The sequence below is a fragment of the Prunus persica genome, chromosome G1 (genome assembly GCF_000346465.2).
Source record: "Prunus persica cultivar Lovell chromosome G1, Prunus_persica_NCBIv2, whole genome shotgun sequence".
Classification (NCBI taxonomy): Eukaryota; Viridiplantae; Streptophyta; class Magnoliopsida; order Rosales; family Rosaceae; genus Prunus; species Prunus persica.
In genome coordinates, this window is record NC_034009.1 from 8,216,066 (window position 1) to 8,237,617 (window position 21,552).

The window sequence follows — 21,552 nt, forward strand, 5'->3', positions numbered from 1 at the left end:
GAAACCAGTATGAGGAGAGAATGACATAAATTTAGGTCCGGACTGAAGAGTCTATAGCGATTAGTGAGTAGTCTGATCAGATTGATTCAAAATCCTTTCTCCCAAGGAATTGGATATCGTGTCCAATTTAGATAAAACAATGCGCTGAATGTTCTAGCATGAATTCGTGATATGAGAGAGACTCGGAATGAGAGCATGAAAGTGGCGTTGATGCAGAGCTCGGGCATATAGCGGTATAGATATTATCTGAGTAAGCCGTAGTCGAAGCAGTTGGCGTGGCATCTAGGCGAGGAAGCAAACCGTGGGGGCAGCGGGAGGAAGAAGATCAGATTTCGCATTTTTAGTTTTTTAGTTTTTTCTTTTTTTGTTAAGTGAAATTTAAAAGGTAAAAAAAAAAGATATTTTAAAGTAAATTTTTCTTAACCCTTGGATTAAATCTAAAGGTGGGTGACCATAAGTCTCTTGGACCCCTGGAGTCTAAGAGAACGGGACTGTATATATATATATATATATATATATATATATACAGTCATGATCTCTTGGACTACAGGGGTCCAAGAGATTTGTGGTCACTCACCGTTGTATGTAAATTCAACGGTTCACTAACTCTTGCACTTCTTTTAAGAAACTTTTTTGAACCATTGGATTAATATCCAACGGTAGGTGACCACAATCTCTTGGACTCTTGTGGTCCAAGAGATCAGGACTGTATATATATATAGGCAGGGGCAAAGAATGGTAAAACATTCAAAATACTAAAAAATGCCCTTAGTTAAAAATAATACTAAGAACAATAATACTAGGGCCATCTCCAACCATGGGCTATATCCCAAATATAGCCCTAAAATAATGCAAAACCTATCTCCAATCATGGGCTAAACGAAATTTTGGCCAAATTTGGAGGGCCACATTTGGCCCTTTAGCCCTCCAACAGGGCCACATGTAGCCCAACTTTGGCCTATACCAAATTTTTTGTGGGCCCCATTCATGTGCTTTTGAAGAACCCATGCATATGCCTTTTTAAATGTTTTCAATTTGTGTTGTTTAAGAAAAATTTATAAAAATTTATCAGTCATGACCGTTTGAAACCCATCCATTTATTTTATTTTAAGTGTGGTCACCTTTTTAAATGTTTCCAATAATATGGCATGTGCCATATCATATATATATTTACTTAATAAATTCCAATTTGGATTATTATTCTATTTATTTATTTCATGCAGAAAATGAAAAAACTTAAACTTTTATAAAACCCTGTAGTTTTTCTTCCTAAAGAAACCCACTACTAGCCATAAACCATCAATATGCCATCATATCCTTCCCACCATGTTTGCTGCTCTTTCTTCTCCTTCTTCTTCCCTCGTGTTTTTAATTTAATTTAATTTTTTCTTCATCTAAGTTCTTCTTCTGGGTTTTCTACGATTGTGCTACTTTCTAAGAGAAAATAAAAATAGAAAAATATGAGGGAAAAAGGAGAAACATGATGGGAAGGATATGACAGCAAATTCATGGAGTCACAACTGAATCGAATTTCTGTTTTAAAAGTCTCAAATTCATATCCTTATTTCCAAGATGATGATGATGATGATAAAAGTCTGAAATTTTGATCCTTGTTTCCAAGATGATGATAATAATCAGAGCCAAACAATGGTACAACGACAAGCTGATTGTTTAGGGTTGCAGTGATTTCTAGAGATTTATGTAGAAATGTCACGTGAACTTATACCTCAATTTCAATTTTTCACTTTAAAGAAAAATTTAAGAGAAATGTCACCTTAATTTATCAAAATTCATGATTTGTATCTGAGTTTAACACCATCCAATTTTTGATCCATTGTTAAGGATATTTTAATCTTTTCATTTTCAAAAGTGATTTAAAAATGAAAAAATCATTATAAAAAAATTGTGTATCTTTTAAAAAGTAACCATTAAAAATCAAGGGTCTTTCCTACTGTAGGGGTTTTTTTTCTTCCGGCAGCTGTAAATGGGCTGGGCTATTGTAAATGACAGATGGATGAAATTATCCCCTGTGCCTGAGTTCATAGATCAAGCCCCAAAAATGCTTCGAAAGGACAGAGAAGCCTTAGGAAACACCTTGGTTACCTTCACCAATGAAAATAACAACAGCTTACAGATAAATTTTCTAGCTTGGCACAAGAAGCTTGTGGCATGGGAGCAAAATTGTCATGAGTTTAGCACTGAAGAGAAAACTAAGTGTTCCTGGAGGAAAATGGGTATTAAGGTAGGAGATGAAGAGTTTGCAGAGAGGTTTGGCTGAGAATAAGGAAAAAGAGAGGAATGGGTGGCTTGAGTATTATTTCCGGCAGCTTGACAATGACTCTGTCAAATGCTAAAGCAGCCTGCTAGAAGGGGAAAAAATAAGGAGGAGGATGAACAGAGCACGAATTTGTTGGGTGTTGCAGGTGAGAGAGGAAGCTTGCTCTCTCTGAAATGTGGGTTGTCTTTGATTAGGTAAAAGAGGCCCCTTTTATAGCCGCTGGAAGCCATCTTTTTCCAAAAAACCCTAATGGTTTCTATCTAATTTGGCCAAGCTTTTTCTTTCCTTTCTCCTCCCATTCTTTGACTTATCTTATTCTAGCAAAATCTTCTCTGTTCAATCTCACAAAATCAGAGATTTTTGGGAGCTCAATGCTCTTTCCCGCAGCTGCCTCTATTTCCAGCCATCTCTTTCTTTTCTTTTCTTCCTTCTTCCATGGCCAGGTCTGATGAGGGAAAGAGAATGGGTATGCATGTTAGTTCAAAAGGCGATTCCTCTCCTAGCCGGCTGCGCGCCAATATCCTTTGGTCCCTTGGGTGTCTTTTGCTTGAAACTTGCTCCTTTCCCATGTGCTGGAACCCCTCAACAGCTTTGTATAATGGACCTTCAGACTCTCCTTCGTGGCTTTTGTTTTTTCGGCCAAGTGTTGGGGCTTTTGTAGCTCATTTTGGTAATTGTATGTACAAAGGTGATTCATTAAGTAAGTGGGCTTTCTTTATCAAACGTTTGGGCTTTTTGGTTAAGTCAATAGGCTATTTTGGTTGGGCTATTTTTGTTTGGAGTTATGGGCTATTCTTTTCTCTCTTGTGCTCACCCACATGTTTGGGCCTATGAAATGGGCTTGAGTCCCGAGGCTCCCAAGCAACTCGGGACTTCCATTTCTCGACCTATCAATGGGTCTCATGACAATTTATTACCATCCATACCACAACCCACTCAAGCAAGCCCCGGGTATTTGAGTGGCTTGGGGCCCACTTAAGCTTGTGGCGTGATTGGGTGCGGAATAATAATTCCTTACTTGGTGTGGCATGTCACTTATTTGCTTGGCATGACATGTGTGCAAGCGCATATGACGAACTTTCGCGTGCCCAAATCGGGTTTCTTCTCGGTAAAGTATCGCATTAGACCGGAAATATATTTGGGCTGAACCGTGAATTTTTTGGGCCTCAACACCTACCAAACATTTAAAATAAAAAATAAAAGAAGAAAAAAAAAAAAAAAAAAATTGCATCCCATCCCCTTCTGCCGCCTCTCTCTACAAAAGACCCCCCAAACTATATGGTCATTTTCAAGTTCGTACCTAGTTTTAGGGACATTTATAAGCACATACTCAAACTCCCGGAAAACCTACAAGTACATACCTACAAATTGGCCCCACCGTTACACAAACCGTTAATGAATCTGTTAAATGCCGATGTGGTAAATGTGAGCCCCTATTTTTGATGACGTGGACTTCATGTGGACATAAAATATAATAAACAAATCTTGGTTTGAAAATAGTTTTAAAAATGTTACGGTATGACCAATTTGGCGAATAATAAAGAGTTTGTGGACAATTTAAACTAATAATTTAGTTTAGGGACCAAAATGCAACTCGAGTATAAGTTTGAGGACCATTTGAGAGGCTTCATGTGGGTTTTTGGAGAGAGCAAACTATTTCTTTTAATATATTTTTATTTTTATTTTTTAATTTAATTTTCAGTATAATTGAAAGCGTGGTGGTCGGAAGTTAAAATTAATAGCCCAAGATTTTAGTGGTAATTTCTTGGTTTCCCACATATCCTTTGTTTTTTACGATAAAAATAATATCTTTGTTTTTTGTCTTTCTTATTATTATTATTGGGGGTAAGAGTCACGTGTAAGGTGAGGAAGGTGGAAACCAAGTTTAACAAAGACTCAACTATTACTTGCAGCCTCAAGCCTCAACCATTAAGCAACTGAATAGTTTTGTATTAATTTTTTTTTATTTTAATTTTATCAAAAGCAATTAAGTCGTTCGACAAATCTTAAATAATGCTAGCTCTTGCATCTTCTAGAATATAGTTTCCATACTGATGATTAGTATGAGAAGCGTCGTGTCCTCTTCTCATTTCACACTATTTAGTAGGGCCAAATACCAATAAAGTCGAACTAATATTTCAAAATCAAATTATTTTTTAATTTTTTATTTACATGGAGAGGTGAGGTGAGATTCGAATCTAGAACCGAAATACCAACATACTAAAACTAGAGATGCTATTTTATTTTTATTTGTCGCAATTAAAGATAACCGAGAGAAGAAAAATATATCATTATTGCCAATAATATTAGCAAATTAAGCTCTTCAAATTAAAACATTTCATAAATCCCAATATTAAGGTACACTACTCAGACATGTAAAAAGGGAGGGAAAAAAATTCACAATGCTTAAGTTAAACGAAAGAGGAAAAGAAAGAGAAAAAAAGAAAATAGTAAATTGAGCTTAGACCCATAAAATTTATTTTAAATCACATACAGCCCTTTTCTTTAGTTTTCTATGTAAAATACCCAATTTTTTCAAATAATACCTGATGACTAGGATTCAACTAAGCAAGTTACCTAATATAACTTAAAATCTGATTTATTGTATTTTTTGGATTCCAAAACTACCCATATTTATAAGTTAATGTGTTATGGGGGGTGTAACTAATGACACCCGTTGAATTTGAAAATATCTCCAAATAATTGTAATGGATGTAGGAACTAATTTAGAAACTTATTTGAAATTAAATATTAAATTTCACATTAAAGTATTAGTAATCTATTTTACGACTAGTAATCTATTTTTGAATTATTGGTGTTTTCCTTCTATGAATTACGACTAGTAATCTATTTAAAGTATTAATAATTTAAATTTAATATTAAATTTAGGAATTAATGTTGTTTTCTTTTTATGAATTATACGACCAGTATTCTTTTTATTATTATAATTTAATGAATAATAGTGTACATTCTAATTATGTTGAAAAATAATTTGATAATCTATTTATTATTTTGTTTTTAAAACTTTTTTTTTAATGAACCTATTTTTTCTCCAAATATTGTACCTTTTTTTTTCTTTATTACTTGTTTTATAAAAAATAATTTGATCATCTTTTTATTGTTTGTTTTATGAAAACAATTTTTTTATTTATAAAATGAGCCTATTCTTTCTCTCAAAATAATGTACCTATTTTTTTTTTCTAAATAATGTAACTATTTTTTCCCCTAAACAATTTACCTGGTATAATGAACATATTTTTTTTCTCTAAATAATTACCTAGTATAATGAACTTATTTTTTTCTTCCAAGTAATGTACTTATTTTTAATTTATAAAAAAATGTGCATAAATTTCAATTATACAATGTACCTATTTTCTATAAATGATTGTGTACCTATTTTTAATTTATGAAAAATGTACGGAAATTTCAATTACAAAGTAATTGACCTATTTTTGTTTTTTTTTTGGGTAAATAATATACCTATATTTTTATACGTATATATTTATATTTATATTTTTCATATGTACATTATTGGATATGTAATTTATATTTTTTATTTATTTACAATTTTAAGGGGCCATATGTTAGAGGGAATGGCAACCAAAAGAAATGGGGTGATTGATATGCTATTAATAGGGAGTTTTAATTACAATTATGACAGTTAATGAAATACTTGGAATAAATTATAAATAAAATATGAAGTCTGATGGCAAGGATGTAAAAACATAGGAATAGTACAACCTCTTATATCCTACTGGTCATTTAAGTTTGAAATTGGGTTTTACACATAGATTTATAGAATGATGGGTATATGTTTAGGAAATAGAAATTGTAGGGACCTATGTCGGACAAGCCCAAAAGAAAATTAGGAGTTTTTAGTGCAAATATCATAACCTAATCTAGAAGATTTAATTGAAAGTAGAAGAGTGATTAAGAAGTTTATGGTTAATTTGTAGACAAAAAGAACCTAATATATTATTTATTTTAGAGTAAATATCCCAAAAATAATATAATATGTTATAATATTATATATATTATATAATATATAAATGCAAGCAGTAAAAAGATTGAGGGGGTGTTGGGACGACTTTGGTCCCTACATGGCTCCGTCCTTGCTAAAAAGAGTAAAAGAGGTTGCAACTTTAATGACTAAGTTTAATAAGGCTCTTGGAGAGAGTTTTGATTATGTGATTCACCTATTTTAGCATTTCAATTTTATTTTTATTTACACGCTATTCTAAAGTTGTTGAAGAAACCGTTTAGAGATCCTTTGAAAAATACAAACCAATAAATAATTATTTTCTTTATAATCAGAAAAACACTTTTAAAGATATTGACGTTTATTTTTATTTTTAATTTCCAAACTAAAATAAAAACGTTACCAAATTAAAGTGTTTAAGTTGTCACTTTTCATTAGCCAAGACCGTCAACGTCATGAAGTCAATTAATTAATTAATATTATTTTCTTATCAAAATGAAGTCAAGTAATTATCTCGTCGGGATAACGCGTTCCTCAAAATATTTCCACGCAGGATGCTACAAGTATAAATTGTTTATCAATTTTAAACTTAGCTAGTTATGTTTAATTATCTTTAATTGGATTGTCACGTTGTCTTCTCTTGTGGAATTGTGTCTTCTTGTTGTATGCCAAATACAGATACGAGTGAATGAATAGTTATTTGATTTTTTGTTTCCTTATGTTCTTATTAAATTTGATTTTGACTCATGTTTTTTTTTTTTTTTCAAAGTTAGGAAAGGAGAGGGGGGAAAACTCATGCACACGGGTACCGTGGAAGTTTGAACTCAAAACCACTTGAGAGCACACCAAAAATCTAGTCCAATCTAACTAACACCGCAGAATAATTGTCATAGTTTTGGTGCCACAAAGTTAGACTTTGCGGAGGCTTTTGCCTTTTGTCCTTCTACTGAAGCTTTCGATTTTTCTTTTGTTTTGTTTTATCCCTATTTAATCTGAAAAATAACAAAGACCTGGAGTAGACTTTGAGGAGAATGTTAGATTGCAAGCGTTAGCAATTAACTAATTCTAATAGACGGAAATATGAACACCTTATAATTTATCTATTTTTAATCCCCAAAATGAAAAATCATTTACCTCTTCCTTCATGTTCTCCTTCAAGTCCTAGGCACTAGATGAGTAAGAACCATATACAAATTTTTTTGGCAATATAGTTACTTTTTTTTTTTTTTTGGGTGTGACTTTAGAGATTATTGGTTACATTTTTCTATGAATAATCCGTGCCTAAAGGCTTTATTCTTAGGAAAACAAGACCAATAATCTCCAAAAGTCACAAAACAAAAGGTGATCACTGCCAACATTTTTGTAGTGAACCATCAAACAACCATTGTAGCTTTGCTAAAATAATAGGAGCACTATATGTGATGTGAATTATACCACTTAGTCATGGAAGTGTGTCTGTTACCCTTGCTTATACTTTAGAGTAATTCAAACTTGGATCCCAAAAAAAAAAGCATGAAACGGCAGGTGTACATAAATTTAGAATTGATTCCCACTCTTCCCTAAATGGGAAATAGGATAAAGGTGAAAAGAATGAAGAGATGATTCCTTGGAGACACACTATTCTAATCTTATGGCGGTGTCTCAATGGAATTGAAAAGTTAGTCTTTAGCCTACATCACATGCGCCTAATTCTAGAGCTAATTAGCTAGTTAGCTTTTGCCCAATTAATTCATGCTCCAACGTGCATCGATCAAATACAATAGAAGAATGTTGGTGGTGACTATTGGTACAATAAAGCTAAGGCTAGTTAGGGAGAGGTCCCCCATCCTATACACAACTAGTGATATATAAACAAGGGTTTGGAAGCAAAGAGCTAATTAGCTAGTTAGCTTTTGCCCAGTTAGTATATTCATTGAGACACCGAATATACCTATAGGTCCTGTTTGGTTCACGGAATGAATTTGAGTGGAAATCACTTTCTATGTCGTTTCTCAAGGGATGAGAAATAAAATATTTCTTTCATACGTTTGGTAATACTGAGAAAGTGATCGGGAGATATCACTTTATTCCTTTTCCATTTTTATTTTGAGTAGGAATGGAAAACAAAGTTTGTATAATTTTCTCCCCAAATTGGAAGGAGGGCTTCACTTTTCCCCTACTTTCCTATGTAAAGCCAACCATTTTCCATGCTTGAACTGACCAAATATGGGAAAGTAATTAATTTCCCATCTCCAAGTCTCCTTTTTCATGAACGTAAAGTTTTATCATTAACACGAAGGATAAATTAAACTTTTAAAAGCAGATGAAACATCACCGCGATAATAATTAATATGTGTGGATGGATTCCAAGCATGCAATGATGCAACTCATTAATTCTACAATTAACAGCAACTTGTATATATAAAAAAATAAAGTATATTGTAAGTATGTGTGGAAGGACATTGAAGCAATTGGATCCATCTTTCTTGAAGTTTATATTATGAATAATATGAGCATGACCATAAATTAATGAAGAAAGGCTGGCATGTTGAAATCACCAACGCGTGGTTGTTAACTTGTTAATTAGGTTAACGACAGCCTTTTGCTCCACACCTGAAAATCGTATGGGAAAATAAAAGGAAGCTAGTGGAGAATATTTTCCTCACATGGTCAAGCCAGAGAGAATGAATATGAACCCCAGGTCAAGTTGCAATCTCTCAATTATTTATTATTATTTGTCCAACCCAAAGTTGACCAGTGGATGAAAAAAAAAGATGACTTTAATAATAATAATAATAATAATAATAATAGAACTTTTCAATTGAAAGAGGCGGTAGTATATTAAACTCACACACATTACACGAATGCTAGAACTCGAAATCAAAACTTTCTAATTATTCATCTAACAACGGTATTGATGCAATAACCAAAAGAATCAGCATGCCTGATGACACATGCAAACGTTCACATGTTAATAAAACTAAACAAAAAGGAAATATAAAATTGGAACGTGGGTTACGCCTAACCTAATTATAATTGATCATGTTGAAGCAGTACGTATGCAAAATATTGACTTCGAGTTCCGTTTAATTTATTAATTAATCTCAATTCACATGTACACTTGCCTTTGTTAATTTCCATCTATCCATCCATCTATAAATACACATTGCTCGCATTCCTCTGCCTTCCAATTCATATACCCCAACACACACAACTTCAATTTGCAACCTTATATCATATTTATGGACTCCAACGAAGCTGAGCTCTCTTTTCTTTCTCCTTCCCTCTCCCCAACCAGCAGGTAATATAAACATGCTCTCTCTCTCTCTCTCTCTCTCTCTCTCTCTCTCTCTCTCTACGTGATTTCAGCATATTTTTTTAGTACAAGTAATTGGGGGATAGTATTTTACACAAATATTCATTGGGTGTGTTGGGTTTTGAATATATGCGCCCACATGGGTGGCGGAGCCACACCATATTTTTATCTCTCTTCTATTATATTATGTATAACATATAGAATTTGTAATAACTTATAATTTAAGTTATAGTTCTCTTTAAAACAAATTAGACTAAATTATAAATATTTAGCTCTAAATATGTAATTATTGAATATTTAGGCGTTTTATATACTTGTATTTTCTACTTTTCCCCTAACTTTACAATTCTAGCTCCGTCCTTGGGTGGAGGTGAGAGAGCTCAACCAATTGAGTTATACCCATTGACATTTTATTTTGTCGGATATGATCATAAATATAATGTTGTTGGGAAATTGTGCTGTAATTTTCTTTCCTCCCCAAAATAATGATAATAATAATAAGAATTAACGTGGACATTATTAAATTTTCATGGCTGGGGAAGATGGTGGTCGGAGGACACAGTAGCCATAGTTACTGGTGCAAACAAGGGCATTGGGTTTGCGCTTGTGAAGAGGATGGCGGAGTTAGGGGTGACGGTCATATTAACAGCCCGAGACATTGAAAGGGGTTGCAAAGCTGTGGAGGCTCTGAGAGCCCAAGGTCTTTACAATGTAGCCTTCTCTTGCCTCGATGTATCGGACCCTTCTTCAATCAGAGCATTCACATCCTGGTTCAGCAAACGCTATGCAGCCTTGGATATTCTTGTAATATTAAGTTTTCTCTTCCCCACCATACCATTCCAAGTTAATTATTTTACATTTATTGATCACTTCACTGACCATTTCTATTAGGTGGGTCTCATTAATATACGCGGGACTCATATATATTAGAGAAGTGATTAGTAATGTGATATATATATTTGCGGTGATGTATATAGTATTACATATATAATATTGACCTAAAAATTGGGCTAATTTTTGAAAATTCAAGGTAAACAACGCAGCTGTATCGTTTAATGATCTCAATGAAAACTCGGTGGAACATGCGGAGACAGTGATGAAAACCAATTTCTATGGACCCAAGTTGCTGACTGAGGCCCTCTTGCCCATGTTTCGTAGCTCTTCCTCAGTAAGTCGGATTCTTAACGTTAGCTCCAGACTTGGCTCACTAAATGTAAGTGAAACAATTTTATAAATAGTTATATATATAAATTCTTCTATGCGGACGTCCAGATGTTATTACCATGTATCTCTGCTTTCTTCCCTATTTACATTGACATCCGCATAGTGATAACGTACGGTCATCCGGATGATTGAATAACTATACTTATGTAAAATATATATATTTTACTTGCTCAAATTATATATGGCCTTGCAGCAGCTAAGAAACCCTAGCATAAAACAAGTTATGAAAAGTGAAAGACTATCGGAAGAGGAGATTGAAGGGGTGGTTAATTTGTTTCTCGACGACGTGAAGAGCGGCACATGGAAGAGCAAAGGGTGGCCGAAATTATGGACCGACTATGCTGTGTCAAAGCTTGCACTCAACGCATATACAAGAGTTTTGGCAAAGCGATATGAGGGAAGGGGTTTGAGTGTGAATAGCTTCTGTCCAGGCTTCACACAGACATCTATGACTCATTGTAAGGGCGACCACACCGCAGATGATGCCGCGGGTATGGCTGCTAGGCTGGCCTTGCTTCCTTCTCACCAGATTCCATCTGGAAAATTTTTCTTCTGGGGTAGTAGTAATGCTATTTCCTCTAAATTATAGCTTGAGTGATTGGATTTGGAGTTAGATTTAGTTTTTTGGCCACCAGGGCATAATGAAGTGGGCAATCTTTCGAGAGGGAGAGCCTCTAATTAATTTTTTCTGTTAAAGATACTTTGGGTATACTATATGCACGCTAAATGTGGGAAGAGAAACCAAAAGAAAATATAGTAGGCGACCATTACTTGTTTGATCGGGTGTATTTATATCTTTGTGAGTTTGATGCTATAATCATAATGTAGTGGGAGCCGTTATTTGGTGACTTTTTACTTTATTTTTTATTTTTAACAGAAATCCAATCAAAGAAAGTATGCAAACCTCCTTCCACTGCAGTTTACTGCACAAATTTAACGTCACGTAATTCTTTGGCCAATTGATTTCAAATTAAGTCAAAAACTTTGAAAACATCATAATATAGTGGGGGGGTCATTTAATGAATTTGTACTGAAATCAAATCAAATAAACTAAGCAAACCTCCTAGCCCTCTTGGGGAGGGAAAAGTGAAGTCCCTTATATGTGTGGGTACTTGACTTCTTAGTAAGAGGTTTTTTAGGCAAGATAGCATAAGCTTGAGTCAAGGAACATAATCGTGAGACCCCATGAGATCAAAATTGGACAATATCTTGCTGGTGAAATAGGGTCATGACAAAATGGTATTAGAGTTGGACCCCAGCCAGAAGTTTGCTCGCGAGGACGCTGGGTGAGTGGATTGTAAGACTTATGAGCCCTTAAGGATACAAGGCAAGAAGGGGCAAGAGTAGTAAGCAATCGTACATCACTCGGGGACGGAAATGTGAAGTGCCATATATGTGTGGGCAAAACTTGAGTTCCTTGTAAAAGGCCTTTTGAGCAACATAGCATAAGCTTGAGCCCAATGATGAATCCACCATGTTGTCAATGGGGTTAATTGACCCCATGAAAGCCATGAAAATGGTTGTGGAGGTCAGTTCCCCTATTTTCAAGAGCAGTAGATGCTGCTATCATTATCAAGATTTTGTAATCCATTCATCCAATTGTTTAGTAATGGCTTCTATTACTACTCCATCAAGCTTGACATGTTGGTTGAATTATTCTTATGATAATAGCCATGCTTGTTTGTTTGATCCACTATCAGTAAAACAAAGCCTTATGTTTTCTCGTTACCGTAAGATGTAAAGCTTAATCTGGTGAAGCAAAATAATTTTAGCCTTAGATGGCAGCACAATTGTTAACAGAATCAAATATTTAGCAACTCTTGCTATCTTATTGGCAATCCATACCAACCAAATGGAATGCATTTTATTTGTGGACGGACAATTACAGACGGCCCTTATACCATCTACAGTTTCCATATTATCTATACCTTTAGTATTAGCATAAACAATTTACAGACAAGGGGTTTAATCAAAGGATTACTAAACTATGAATTATATAGCTTTTGCAAATCCTACCCTGAGATTACCGAAGTCAAACACTGTGTGGTATGCTCCCAAGAACAGAGCTCCAAGAACCCTGCAGAATGTGCTAATTTCATAACATTCTTGCATAAAACTTAAAATGAAGATCTTATGCGAGGTGAAGAATTACAACGAATCATGAAGTCGAACCCAAAGGAGGGTCATAGTGACTTACCATAGAGGACCTTGCGGGGGAGGCACATCCAAAGCAACAAATCCACTAAGGCAGACAATAGAACATTTTCCTTCAACTTTAAGTATATACTGAACATCAAGTCCAAAACATGTTAGAAATGGAGTGAATCTAAAGGAAATTGGTTTAATTAAGTTCCTTTCTAAACATTTGAGTTCTATCTTAACAAAACCATGCTACTTAGGTTACAAAGTGTGAAGGACTAAGAGCTATAACAAAACCTGTACCTGTTCTGGGGAGAGGGTGAAGGATTTGTTCCCAATTGTAAATGAAACATCTGGCATGAATGCAATGTTATCACAGTTGACAAATGACCTTCTCAATGGATTTGGAAGCTTCTCGCACAACTTTACTCGCAAAAAATTCACAAAGAACGGAAAGAATCAAAAGAATTTTTAGCTTTGGTGTACGCATATTTATCAGTCAAGCCTCATACTTTCAGAAGAATACCTCATTCACATAGCTAAATATTTTTTCCTTTGCTATTTGCTTTTTAAGCTGCAGCTGAATCCAGTAGACAACCATTTCACACAAGGTACATAGAGGAGTTTCATCAACTGATGACTCCTTCCCAGTTTCATTCTCTATCACTGACTCAATATAGTTTCTGTAGAAGTAAATTTTGCCTTCTGCTATGGTTATTATGATGAAGATATAAAAAAACTAAACAAAATAAACAAAATAATAATTGGAAGAAAAAGAAAAAGTCTCAACTTCACATTACGAGATCCATCATATGAACATAGACCGATATCCACACACACTATATCAGGCCGTACCTGCAGACATATGAGGTAAACTCTAATGCATTTCTTCGTTTCCTAAAAGGAATTGCAAAGGAAGCGAAAAGGGAAAAAAGACGAACCCCAGATACTAGATATTCCCATATCAAATTTCCATAAGTGGAAACAACATTTTTACATTCCAAGTTTGCATATCCGTCTGCTCCAATGGCATGGTTGATCTGAGCCACTATAGTCTGAAAAAGAAGAGTTAATCAAGGGTGGAATACAAGTTGTTACTGCTCAAAGTCTGAATTTTTAAGCATGAGTTTATACAGTTGGACCAGCAAGGAAGGATGTTCCTGAGTCCACAATGGCAGCACAGCCACCCTTGCATAGTCCTGAAAATTTTAAACTTTCATGTCACATGATTGTAAATTGAATAAAAACAGAATCAAGTTATTTGGTTTTTTTAGGCCTCTACATATGTTTTAGGGAGAATTTTTGGCTTGTCAAGACCAGACATGTACATGAATTCCTTGACTCACCAAGCAGCAAATTTAATCTCTAAACATAGAATAAAGATAGTTAAACAACATAGGAGTGGAAATGTAGTAGAACCTGTGGAATTGTCTGCAACAATAACATCTCCAACATCAATCTGGAGAGATAAATAAAACTGAATCAAATGTCATCTCATTTGGCAAGAAAAATATATTAGAGAGGAACACCAACTTCTTTTTGCTATAATAAACCTGCCAGTAACCCTTTTTTGAAATCGGGACATAGGTGTGATCACCCGTAAAGTGCCTCCAATCAAATCCACCAAAGACGATCTCACCTCCCACCCTTGATGTTGGATCATGATTTAGCCAGATAGAGAAAATTTGCTGGCTCATATGACCTTGTTGCACCATGTTATACCTGCACCCAGAAAACTAACTCATGCTTTTAAGCCATCAACACTCCTTTTATATTTTTAATCAGCCGGGAGTGGGGATTCAAATATGAGATCTAATCCAAGTTCCAACGCTAAGATGAAAAGTATGACTAGACTAAGAGCTAGTTAAAGATATATCAGGTTTAAGCAGTTTATGCCAGAAACATACCACACTGGTGTGGCTTCGCCAACAGAAATATCCTGAAATCCAAGTCCAAGGACCCCATCAAACCGTGCAGCTAAGAATGTAAGGACTCCTTCCCTTGTAACCTCAACAAATTCCTAAGGATGGAAACCAGACATAGCATCAACAAATTGGAAAAAGAATATATGTAAACAAAAAAAAAACTTTAGATAAACCAAAATGGAAATAGAGAAAGAGCACTACTTGATCTTTGATGATCACATCCCCAATTTTAACATTGTCCGCACTGAAGTAGCCAGAAATGGAACCAGAGCCATAAGGAATTTTGCAGGGTATTCCTAAATAATAACACAAAGTAATTTTGAGTTTGATTCTATCAAAAATTTCCCACAAGAAATCTTCTGAGTCAATTATAAAATTACAAAAAGGGGTCAGTTAGATGCATACTCAAATGTAAGGGATAGGAAAGATTACCAATTTTGGTGTAGGTACTCGATATGCTTGCCCTGTATTTTGAATGAAAGTAACAAGCAATCTGCATACAGTCACAGTTTAGAAACTACTCAAAACTCTAAGAACACCATAGATTCAAAGCATTTTGATAATTCACTGCAATACATACAGAAAAGATGCATCTTGAAGATGGGACCCAAAGATTGGAGCTGCCAGTATCAAAGACAACAGCCAAGTATTGTGGGGGAGAACCAATAGCAATCTCTCCATAATATTGGGTATCAAAGTAATTTTTCAGATATACAATATTAGCTTTAAGATTATTGGAGTTAATATTTACATCCCCCAGACCTCTAGGTTGAGAAACTTCTGTCTTGGTGATTCTTGCAGCATTCAATCTGTTGAGGCCTACAGGCTGCTTCTTGAGACCAATTCTCAGTAGCCCATCATTGGATATTGCAGCAGCCAAGGAGCCTGACCAAACCCAAATACAAATTGCAACCAGAAGACCCTTAAACGCCATGCTCATAGAGCTCTCTGGCTCCAGCCATGACAAAAAATAAATACAGTTTTAGAAGAATGAGCTCCACAGCTGTACAAATTGGACTACATGTATTAAAGCTGGGATTAACTATCCATTTGCATTCAATTTCAGAGAAGTCTGTCTGACAAATTTTTAAGTTTTCGCTACCAACTTCAAAAAATTCTTACAAATCAAGCATACTGCAAAGTTTTTGACATGATGAACAATATAATAATCAATCTGACAATACAATATTATTACAATATCTATGCTTAATTCACATAGTAAACAGTTATTAACATGCCAATATTGGAATTTGAGTTACTAATACTGATGGGTCGTAATGAGAAACAAAGTTCGTAGTTTCATACCTCACTGTTATTGGCTTTACGTGGTGAATTGTGCGAGTGATCATGAGTAGCTCAATGGGCTAACGTTTTTGTCCACCGTTTTATATAGAACACAGAGAGAGAGAGAGAGAGTTCAGGAAACCACAAGGCAGTTTCCAGGTCCGTGCGAGTTAAGAATTAGCCAAAAGAATATACGGAGACAGCCACGCATCTTTGGTTGTAGAGTTTGCTGCTATGCCACAAGAGGATCATGCTTACAATTTCGTGGCCTTACAAATTACAATCACTTCTGTGCAAAATGCAGACATGCAATTCATCTAGCAAAGAAGCAAAAAAGAAAGCAAAAAAAGTACTTAAAGTGGGAAAATGCATGTGGCAAAGGGTCATGCAACAGTTTATTGAGTAAGCAATAATTGGTTACTTTTATGTTGGGTTCAATAGGGCAGTGTGCTCGTACATCCAAGCATTGAACAACATTAATTATTACATCAAGCAAGCGATTGACCTTAAGTAGTTTGTTTAATAATGATTAATGCCCTAATGGCTAATTACAAGAAACATACAAGTAAGTTACTTGTATACTTAAACGAGCAATGTCGAGAGAGGGGAAACTTGAACACAGGAATGACCCATATTGTAATTGTCAATTATCACAAGGGAGCTATTATTGCCACTCTTGAAAAGTCATAATCACAACACAAGTTTTCTTTTTTCCTTTTAACATAATGAAAGAATGATAACTTTTTTGAAGTGTCAATAAAACTACCCTCGTCACAGACCGTCCCCTAGTACTTGTGTTTCAAAACAAAAATCGAATGTGTTGGGATCGGTGGGCCTAAACAGAGCATCGAGGCTAAGATTGGGCCGGGCACTAACTTAAAGAGTTAGGGCCCAAATCATGGGGTGTAACGGGCGTGTAGATTGTTCATCATCATTAAACGGACAAGAAAACTTTGGCGCTTGAGAGACGTTCATGTCTCGAAAAGGGCAAAATCAAAAACCCAAAACCCAAAATACTCTCCAAAACCCGAGAGTTTGATTCTTCCTTTCTCAGTTTCAATTCAAGAATGGCGTTGGAGGACGACGACTGGGACTTGAGAACCGAAGAACTCGATTCTCTCGAAAGAGACGTTTTCCAGAAACTCGCTCAGCAATGCATCAACTCTGCTTCTTCTTGTATTTCCTTCCACGAATTGCTTCCAAAGCTCCTGCGAAACCCATTCCCAATTCTCTTCCTAACAAGGTGGAACTTTTCTTTTTTCCTGTTTCCTTCTTGAAGATTCTAGGGTTTCAGATACCTGATTATTTGACAGTGTTCTCTCCTTTTCACTTTGTTCTTTCTTCATTTCTTCATTTCGAATTATTACCATGCTTTGGGGACTTTTTTTAAAAAGAAATATAAAAAAAGTTAACACCTTCACTACCTTCACTACCTTCATTGTCATTTTGTTTTTTAATTAGGCAACAATGCACCTACTCTGTCTCCTGGGACCAGAGTATTATCTCCATCAGTCCCATGTAAAGTAAATCTTGGTCAGTTTTCCTCCTTTCCCATTTTTATTGCTTTGAACTTTTCTCTATTACTGCAGTGTCAAAATTCATCTCTTTCCAAGGAAAAAAGATGTGTATGAAACCTACTTGACTGCTTCATTTTTTGTGCAACTTGTATTGAGCATGAATAGGAGGTTCCTACTCTTAAAAGGACAAAAAATGTTTCCTTTTTTTTTTTTTTTCTCTTCTTCATATTTAATAGATTTCTCTTTAAATGTTGAAAATGGATCAGGAAGAAACATCCCACCTTGCCATTCACCAATGGTTGAATCTTCCAATTTGATACCATTCTGAACTTTTTGGCATTCAACTGATTATATTACTTGCTGGTTGCATTGTTCTGCCTGCTGACCTTAAGTAATTTCTGCATATCTCTCGGCTCCTTTCTCCAACTTGTTGCCTTTTTGCAAGAAGATGAACGTCTGAAGGAGCTACCTAAGCTCTGTGTCAAATTTTTTCTTCATGCTAGTGGAAACATTGCCACAACATTTCCTTATGACCAGGTATTCCTTCTATTTGCTTAACAATGCTCATTTACAACTTGTCAAACTCTTGATTTGCTTTATCGATTATGTTCTATCTTGCACCAGGTGCTAGTAGGTGCTGTGCACAAGATCCCCAAATCCTCATGGAATGCAAAAGATCCCTTTATGTTCTTATGTTTGGTTCATTGGTTTGGTTGTGTCCTTTACAAGTGCTGGACATGTTGTGAGATGGAGCCCAATCCAGATGTAAGTGTTGAAACTGCAGGTTATGGATGTTCCCTATATCTTCTTTGTCATCAGCAGAAAAATTTCTTCATGAAACTTCTGGTGTTAATGTTGAGGTAATAACTCTTGCGCTTTTCCATTTTTTATTCAGGCTTTGCATGATGATTCAGTTTAAATTAATATAAATTGAGTTTCAATGTATACACTGTTACCATTTATGTTTGAAGTTCACCAAATCTGGATTGTTTTTTAACTTCAATTTTACCATATTTGATATTTTGTTGCAAATTTGTGCAGGTAGAGAACGTAGATCCCTTAATTCACCGAGCTATTGCTGCTGCGTCTGTTTTTGGGGATATTCTAGGTTATTAGTATAGCCGAGCGGCTATACTCTCACTGAGCTGTTATTTTTCTTACTTCTTTAAAAGAAATAGTGTGGCCGCGCGGCTATACTCGATTTTTCATATTTCTTTAACAGACATAGTATAGCTGAGCGGCTATACTCTGTTTACACGTACGTATTTTATTCTGATGCAACTAGGAGGGTCTTATTTGTTAATTTTGCTTTATTAAATAGTATAGCCAGGCGGCTATACTCGCTTCCTCTAATTTTTTTTTTTTTTTATAAAAGGAAATGTATAGCCGAGCGGATATACTCGGTTTTTCCATATTTCTTTAATAGAATTCGAGTAGCCACTATACTCAGTTTTTTGACTTGTTTTGAAAGAAATAGTATAGCCGTGCGGCAATACTTGAGTTGAACATGTACATGCATATTTTTTAATTTTTTTTAGAAATAGTATAGCCGAACGGCTATAATCTCTTTTTTCAATTTCTTTAAAGAAATAGTATCGCCGCTGGGCTATACTCGGTTTTTTGAATTGTTTTAAAAGAAATAGTATAGTGGTGCGGCTATACTCGTATTGAACATGTGCGTACATATTTTTTATGTTTAATACACTTATTTTTTTATAAAATTTTTAATAATACACAAAAACTTCACGAATTATACACAATATTCCCACATATTATTGAATACTAATAATGTATACAAATAAATTTAAATATGTTATATTAAAATCTTATAGCCGTGCAGCTAAACCAAAAAAAAAATCTGTAAAGTATAAACTAATACAACTAGGAGGGTCTTATTTCTTAATTTTGCTTTATTAAATGGTATAGCCGCCCGGATATACGCCTTTTTTTAAAAAGAAATTGTATAGCCGCTCAGCTATACCCGCTTTTTTCAATTTTTTTTAGCCACCGGTTATACAAATCCAATTCCCATGTCATATTATTCATTATGAATGAATGCGTCTTTCTTTGTAACATTGTTTTCAAATTTTAGTTAGGCCCTGCGCAGTACCGTACAAGAAACGTTTTCGAAAACGTATCACCTGAGCTACTGAGGGACTTCTACTGGAATGATGAAGTTAGACCCCAGTGGGATAACATGCTCATTCACTTCCAAACTCCCAGAGTTTGCCCCCAAACTGGTTCCATGACTGTCCACTGGATTAGAAAGGTACCACCACACACCTACCACATCAGATTTTACACAGATTTTACTAGAACTATTGTGTTTTTCTCCCAACCCACCATATCCACCCCTACCAAGGTCTAAAAGAACTATTTCAGTGGAACCTAGGAATGGAGAGCATCAGAAGTGCTTCTGTTTCATCATGAAGATATAGGCGTGCAGGTTTACCAAATGGCAAAGGAAAATGATGGTCTCCTTCCAATTATGCACTTATGGCAGACATAACATAAACCACAAAGATTACAAATTAGATGTTCAACAACACTGTTGTTTGAAATTGAGTGGCAAAAGATCATGAACTTGTACAATCTTCAACATGACATTGATTTAGACAAGGCTGAAACTTATATATGTATATATTTCGCGTTCGATCATTGGGAGCTGCATCAAATCAAAGCCACTCTTTTTCAAATGTCCAGTAAATTATTTTCTTTGCTGAATCAACTTTTTCAACTTAAAAATGAAAGAAAGGGAACCAAAAAAAAAAACCAAAGTTAAAGCACATCGAATAAAAGATATATGTGCTCATGTGAATAACAAAGAAACCAAACCACACAAATGCGAGTGGGCATCGGAATTTGTTCGGAGAGGAAAAGGAGACGAAAGCTGAAAAGCCAGGCAGAATTTCAACGAACAAAGAAATCAAGCAGTGGGCTTGTGGTTTTGGGTCTATTTTCTTGTTGGCCCATTGGTGGGCTTGTTCTTTGGTTCTTCTTTAGTGAATTTGAATTTCTTAAAAAATGAAATGAAAATATAACCTAATAAAGAATGGTGAATCTGTCAATCTATCATTCACAACGGTTTTTGTATAGAATACAAGTTCGAATTGTAGAAAAATAAGATTCTTTTTTTCGATGCTTTTAAAATTTTTAAGGAAGATAAAAGGTGAAAAATGAAATATAAGGGGAAGATAACCAAGAGATATTATTCTTTAAAGTAGGAGAAGATAGGCAACTTAGAAAACAAAAGGCATATATCAACTTAAATTGACAGATTCTTCCATCAAGTCCTCTTGGCAAATTTTCATGTGATATCTGTTTAAGAATATTGAATTCTCACGTAACTAAATAAAATATAACATATAATAAATAGTTCTTCTATTAATCACATCGAGGTCTTTTGTATAAAATTCTACATTTGTTAAACATGTAGTTAAGTTTGGGACAATATCGATGTTGTTAGTAGTTGGCTACAAGTCAATTCCTTTGAAATTTAAGCGGGCCAATTGATTAGGCCCAATTAAATCCAAATCAAACAAAAGCCATAAATTGAACCAAAATCAAACAAACCCCAAAATTTTATTTTTATTTTCATTTTTTAAAAAAGGTGACCGATGTGGAATTTGTTTCGTGTGTGGTCCATTAAAGAGTTGCCCTACGTGAGGGAGAGTGTTGAAGAATATTGAAGTCTAACATCGAAAACTTTGCTAAAATATGAATATGGTTTGAATACTTTAGGTTGTTCTTTATTCTTCTCTATATAGAGGTATATATAGGAGTTTACATATATAGATTTTACAAGGAATTAGATATAGTAAAGAATTAAGAAAGTATCTCCTAATTGTACAATGATTTATCCCTTATATAAAAAATAGGAAAGTAAATCCCTTAATTAATCAAGGAAGTAA

The 21,552-nt window shown here is 34.8% G+C and overlaps 2 protein-coding genes and 1 long non-coding RNA gene across 5 annotated transcripts; 2 read left to right on the plus strand and 1 right to left on the minus strand.

Annotated features, from left to right (window-relative positions):
* On the plus strand, positions 9,297-11,513 carry LOC18794041 ((+)-neomenthol dehydrogenase). 2 transcript variants are annotated; one of them, XM_020554906.1, is made up of 4 exons: positions 9,297-9,537; positions 10,095-10,356; positions 10,583-10,765; positions 10,970-11,513. In XM_020554906.1, exons 1-4 carry the CDS (start codon positions 9,479-9,481, stop codon positions 11,363-11,365), a joined length of 900 nt encoding a protein of 299 aa, XP_020410495.1. In that variant the 5' UTR covers positions 9,297-9,478; the 3' UTR covers positions 11,366-11,513. The 2 variants fall into 2 exon arrangements, with proteins under 2 accessions (XP_020410495.1, XP_020410496.1); XM_020554907.1 differs by having other exon boundaries at positions 10,973-11,513.
* Positions 12,570-16,411, minus strand: LOC18788287 (aspartic proteinase oryzasin-1). Of its 2 annotated transcripts, none has more exons than XM_020555900.1 (14): positions 16,146-16,411; positions 15,421-15,788; positions 15,273-15,333; positions 15,042-15,136; positions 14,823-14,935; positions 14,469-14,637; positions 14,335-14,374; positions 14,050-14,114; positions 13,857-13,970; positions 13,706-13,770; positions 13,442-13,598; positions 13,219-13,338; positions 12,974-13,062; positions 12,570-12,853 (listed from the first exon to the last, which is right to left on the minus strand). In XM_020555900.1, the coding sequence occupies exons 2-14, from the start codon at positions 15,778-15,780 to the stop codon at positions 12,769-12,771; spliced, it is 1,533 nt and encodes a 510-aa protein (XP_020411489.1). In that variant the 5' UTR covers positions 15,781-15,788; positions 16,146-16,411; the 3' UTR covers positions 12,570-12,768. The 2 variants fall into 2 exon arrangements, with proteins under 2 accessions (XP_020411489.1, XP_020411488.1); XM_020555899.1 differs by having other exon boundaries at positions 15,421-15,792; positions 16,146-16,410.
* LOC109946725 lies at positions 17,418-18,908 on the plus strand. The gene is made up of 3 exons (XR_002269801.1): positions 17,418-18,178; positions 18,266-18,501; positions 18,683-18,908. It is a non-coding gene; the product is annotated as an uncharacterized LOC109946725 (long non-coding RNA).

Bases quoted from the DNA above. Each gene is read 5' to 3' on its own strand.
- LOC18794041 (XM_020554906.1), top strand. From the start codon at position 9,479: ATGGACTCCAACGAAGCTGAGCTCTCTTTTCTTTCTCCTTCCCTCTCC. The intron at 9,538-10,094 runs GTAATATAAACA...TGGCTGGGGAAG, and splicing joins TCCCTCTCCCCAACCAGCAG to ATGGTGGTCGGAGGACACAG. The intron at 10,357-10,582 runs GTAATATTAAGT...TGAAAATTCAAG, and splicing joins ATGCAGCCTTGGATATTCTT to GTAAACAACGCAGCTGTATC.
- LOC18788287 (XM_020555900.1), bottom strand. From the start codon at position 15,780: ATGAGCATGGCGTTTAAGGGTCTTCTGGTTGCAATTTGTATTTGGGTT. The intron at 14,375-14,468 runs GTTTATTATAGC...TTATCTCTCCAG, and splicing joins CAAAAAAGGGTTACTGGCAG to ATTGATGTTGGAGATGTTAT. The intron at 14,115-14,334 runs GTTCTACTACAT...TAAAATTTTCAG, and splicing joins TGTTGCAGACAATTCCACAG to GACTATGCAAGGGTGGCTGT.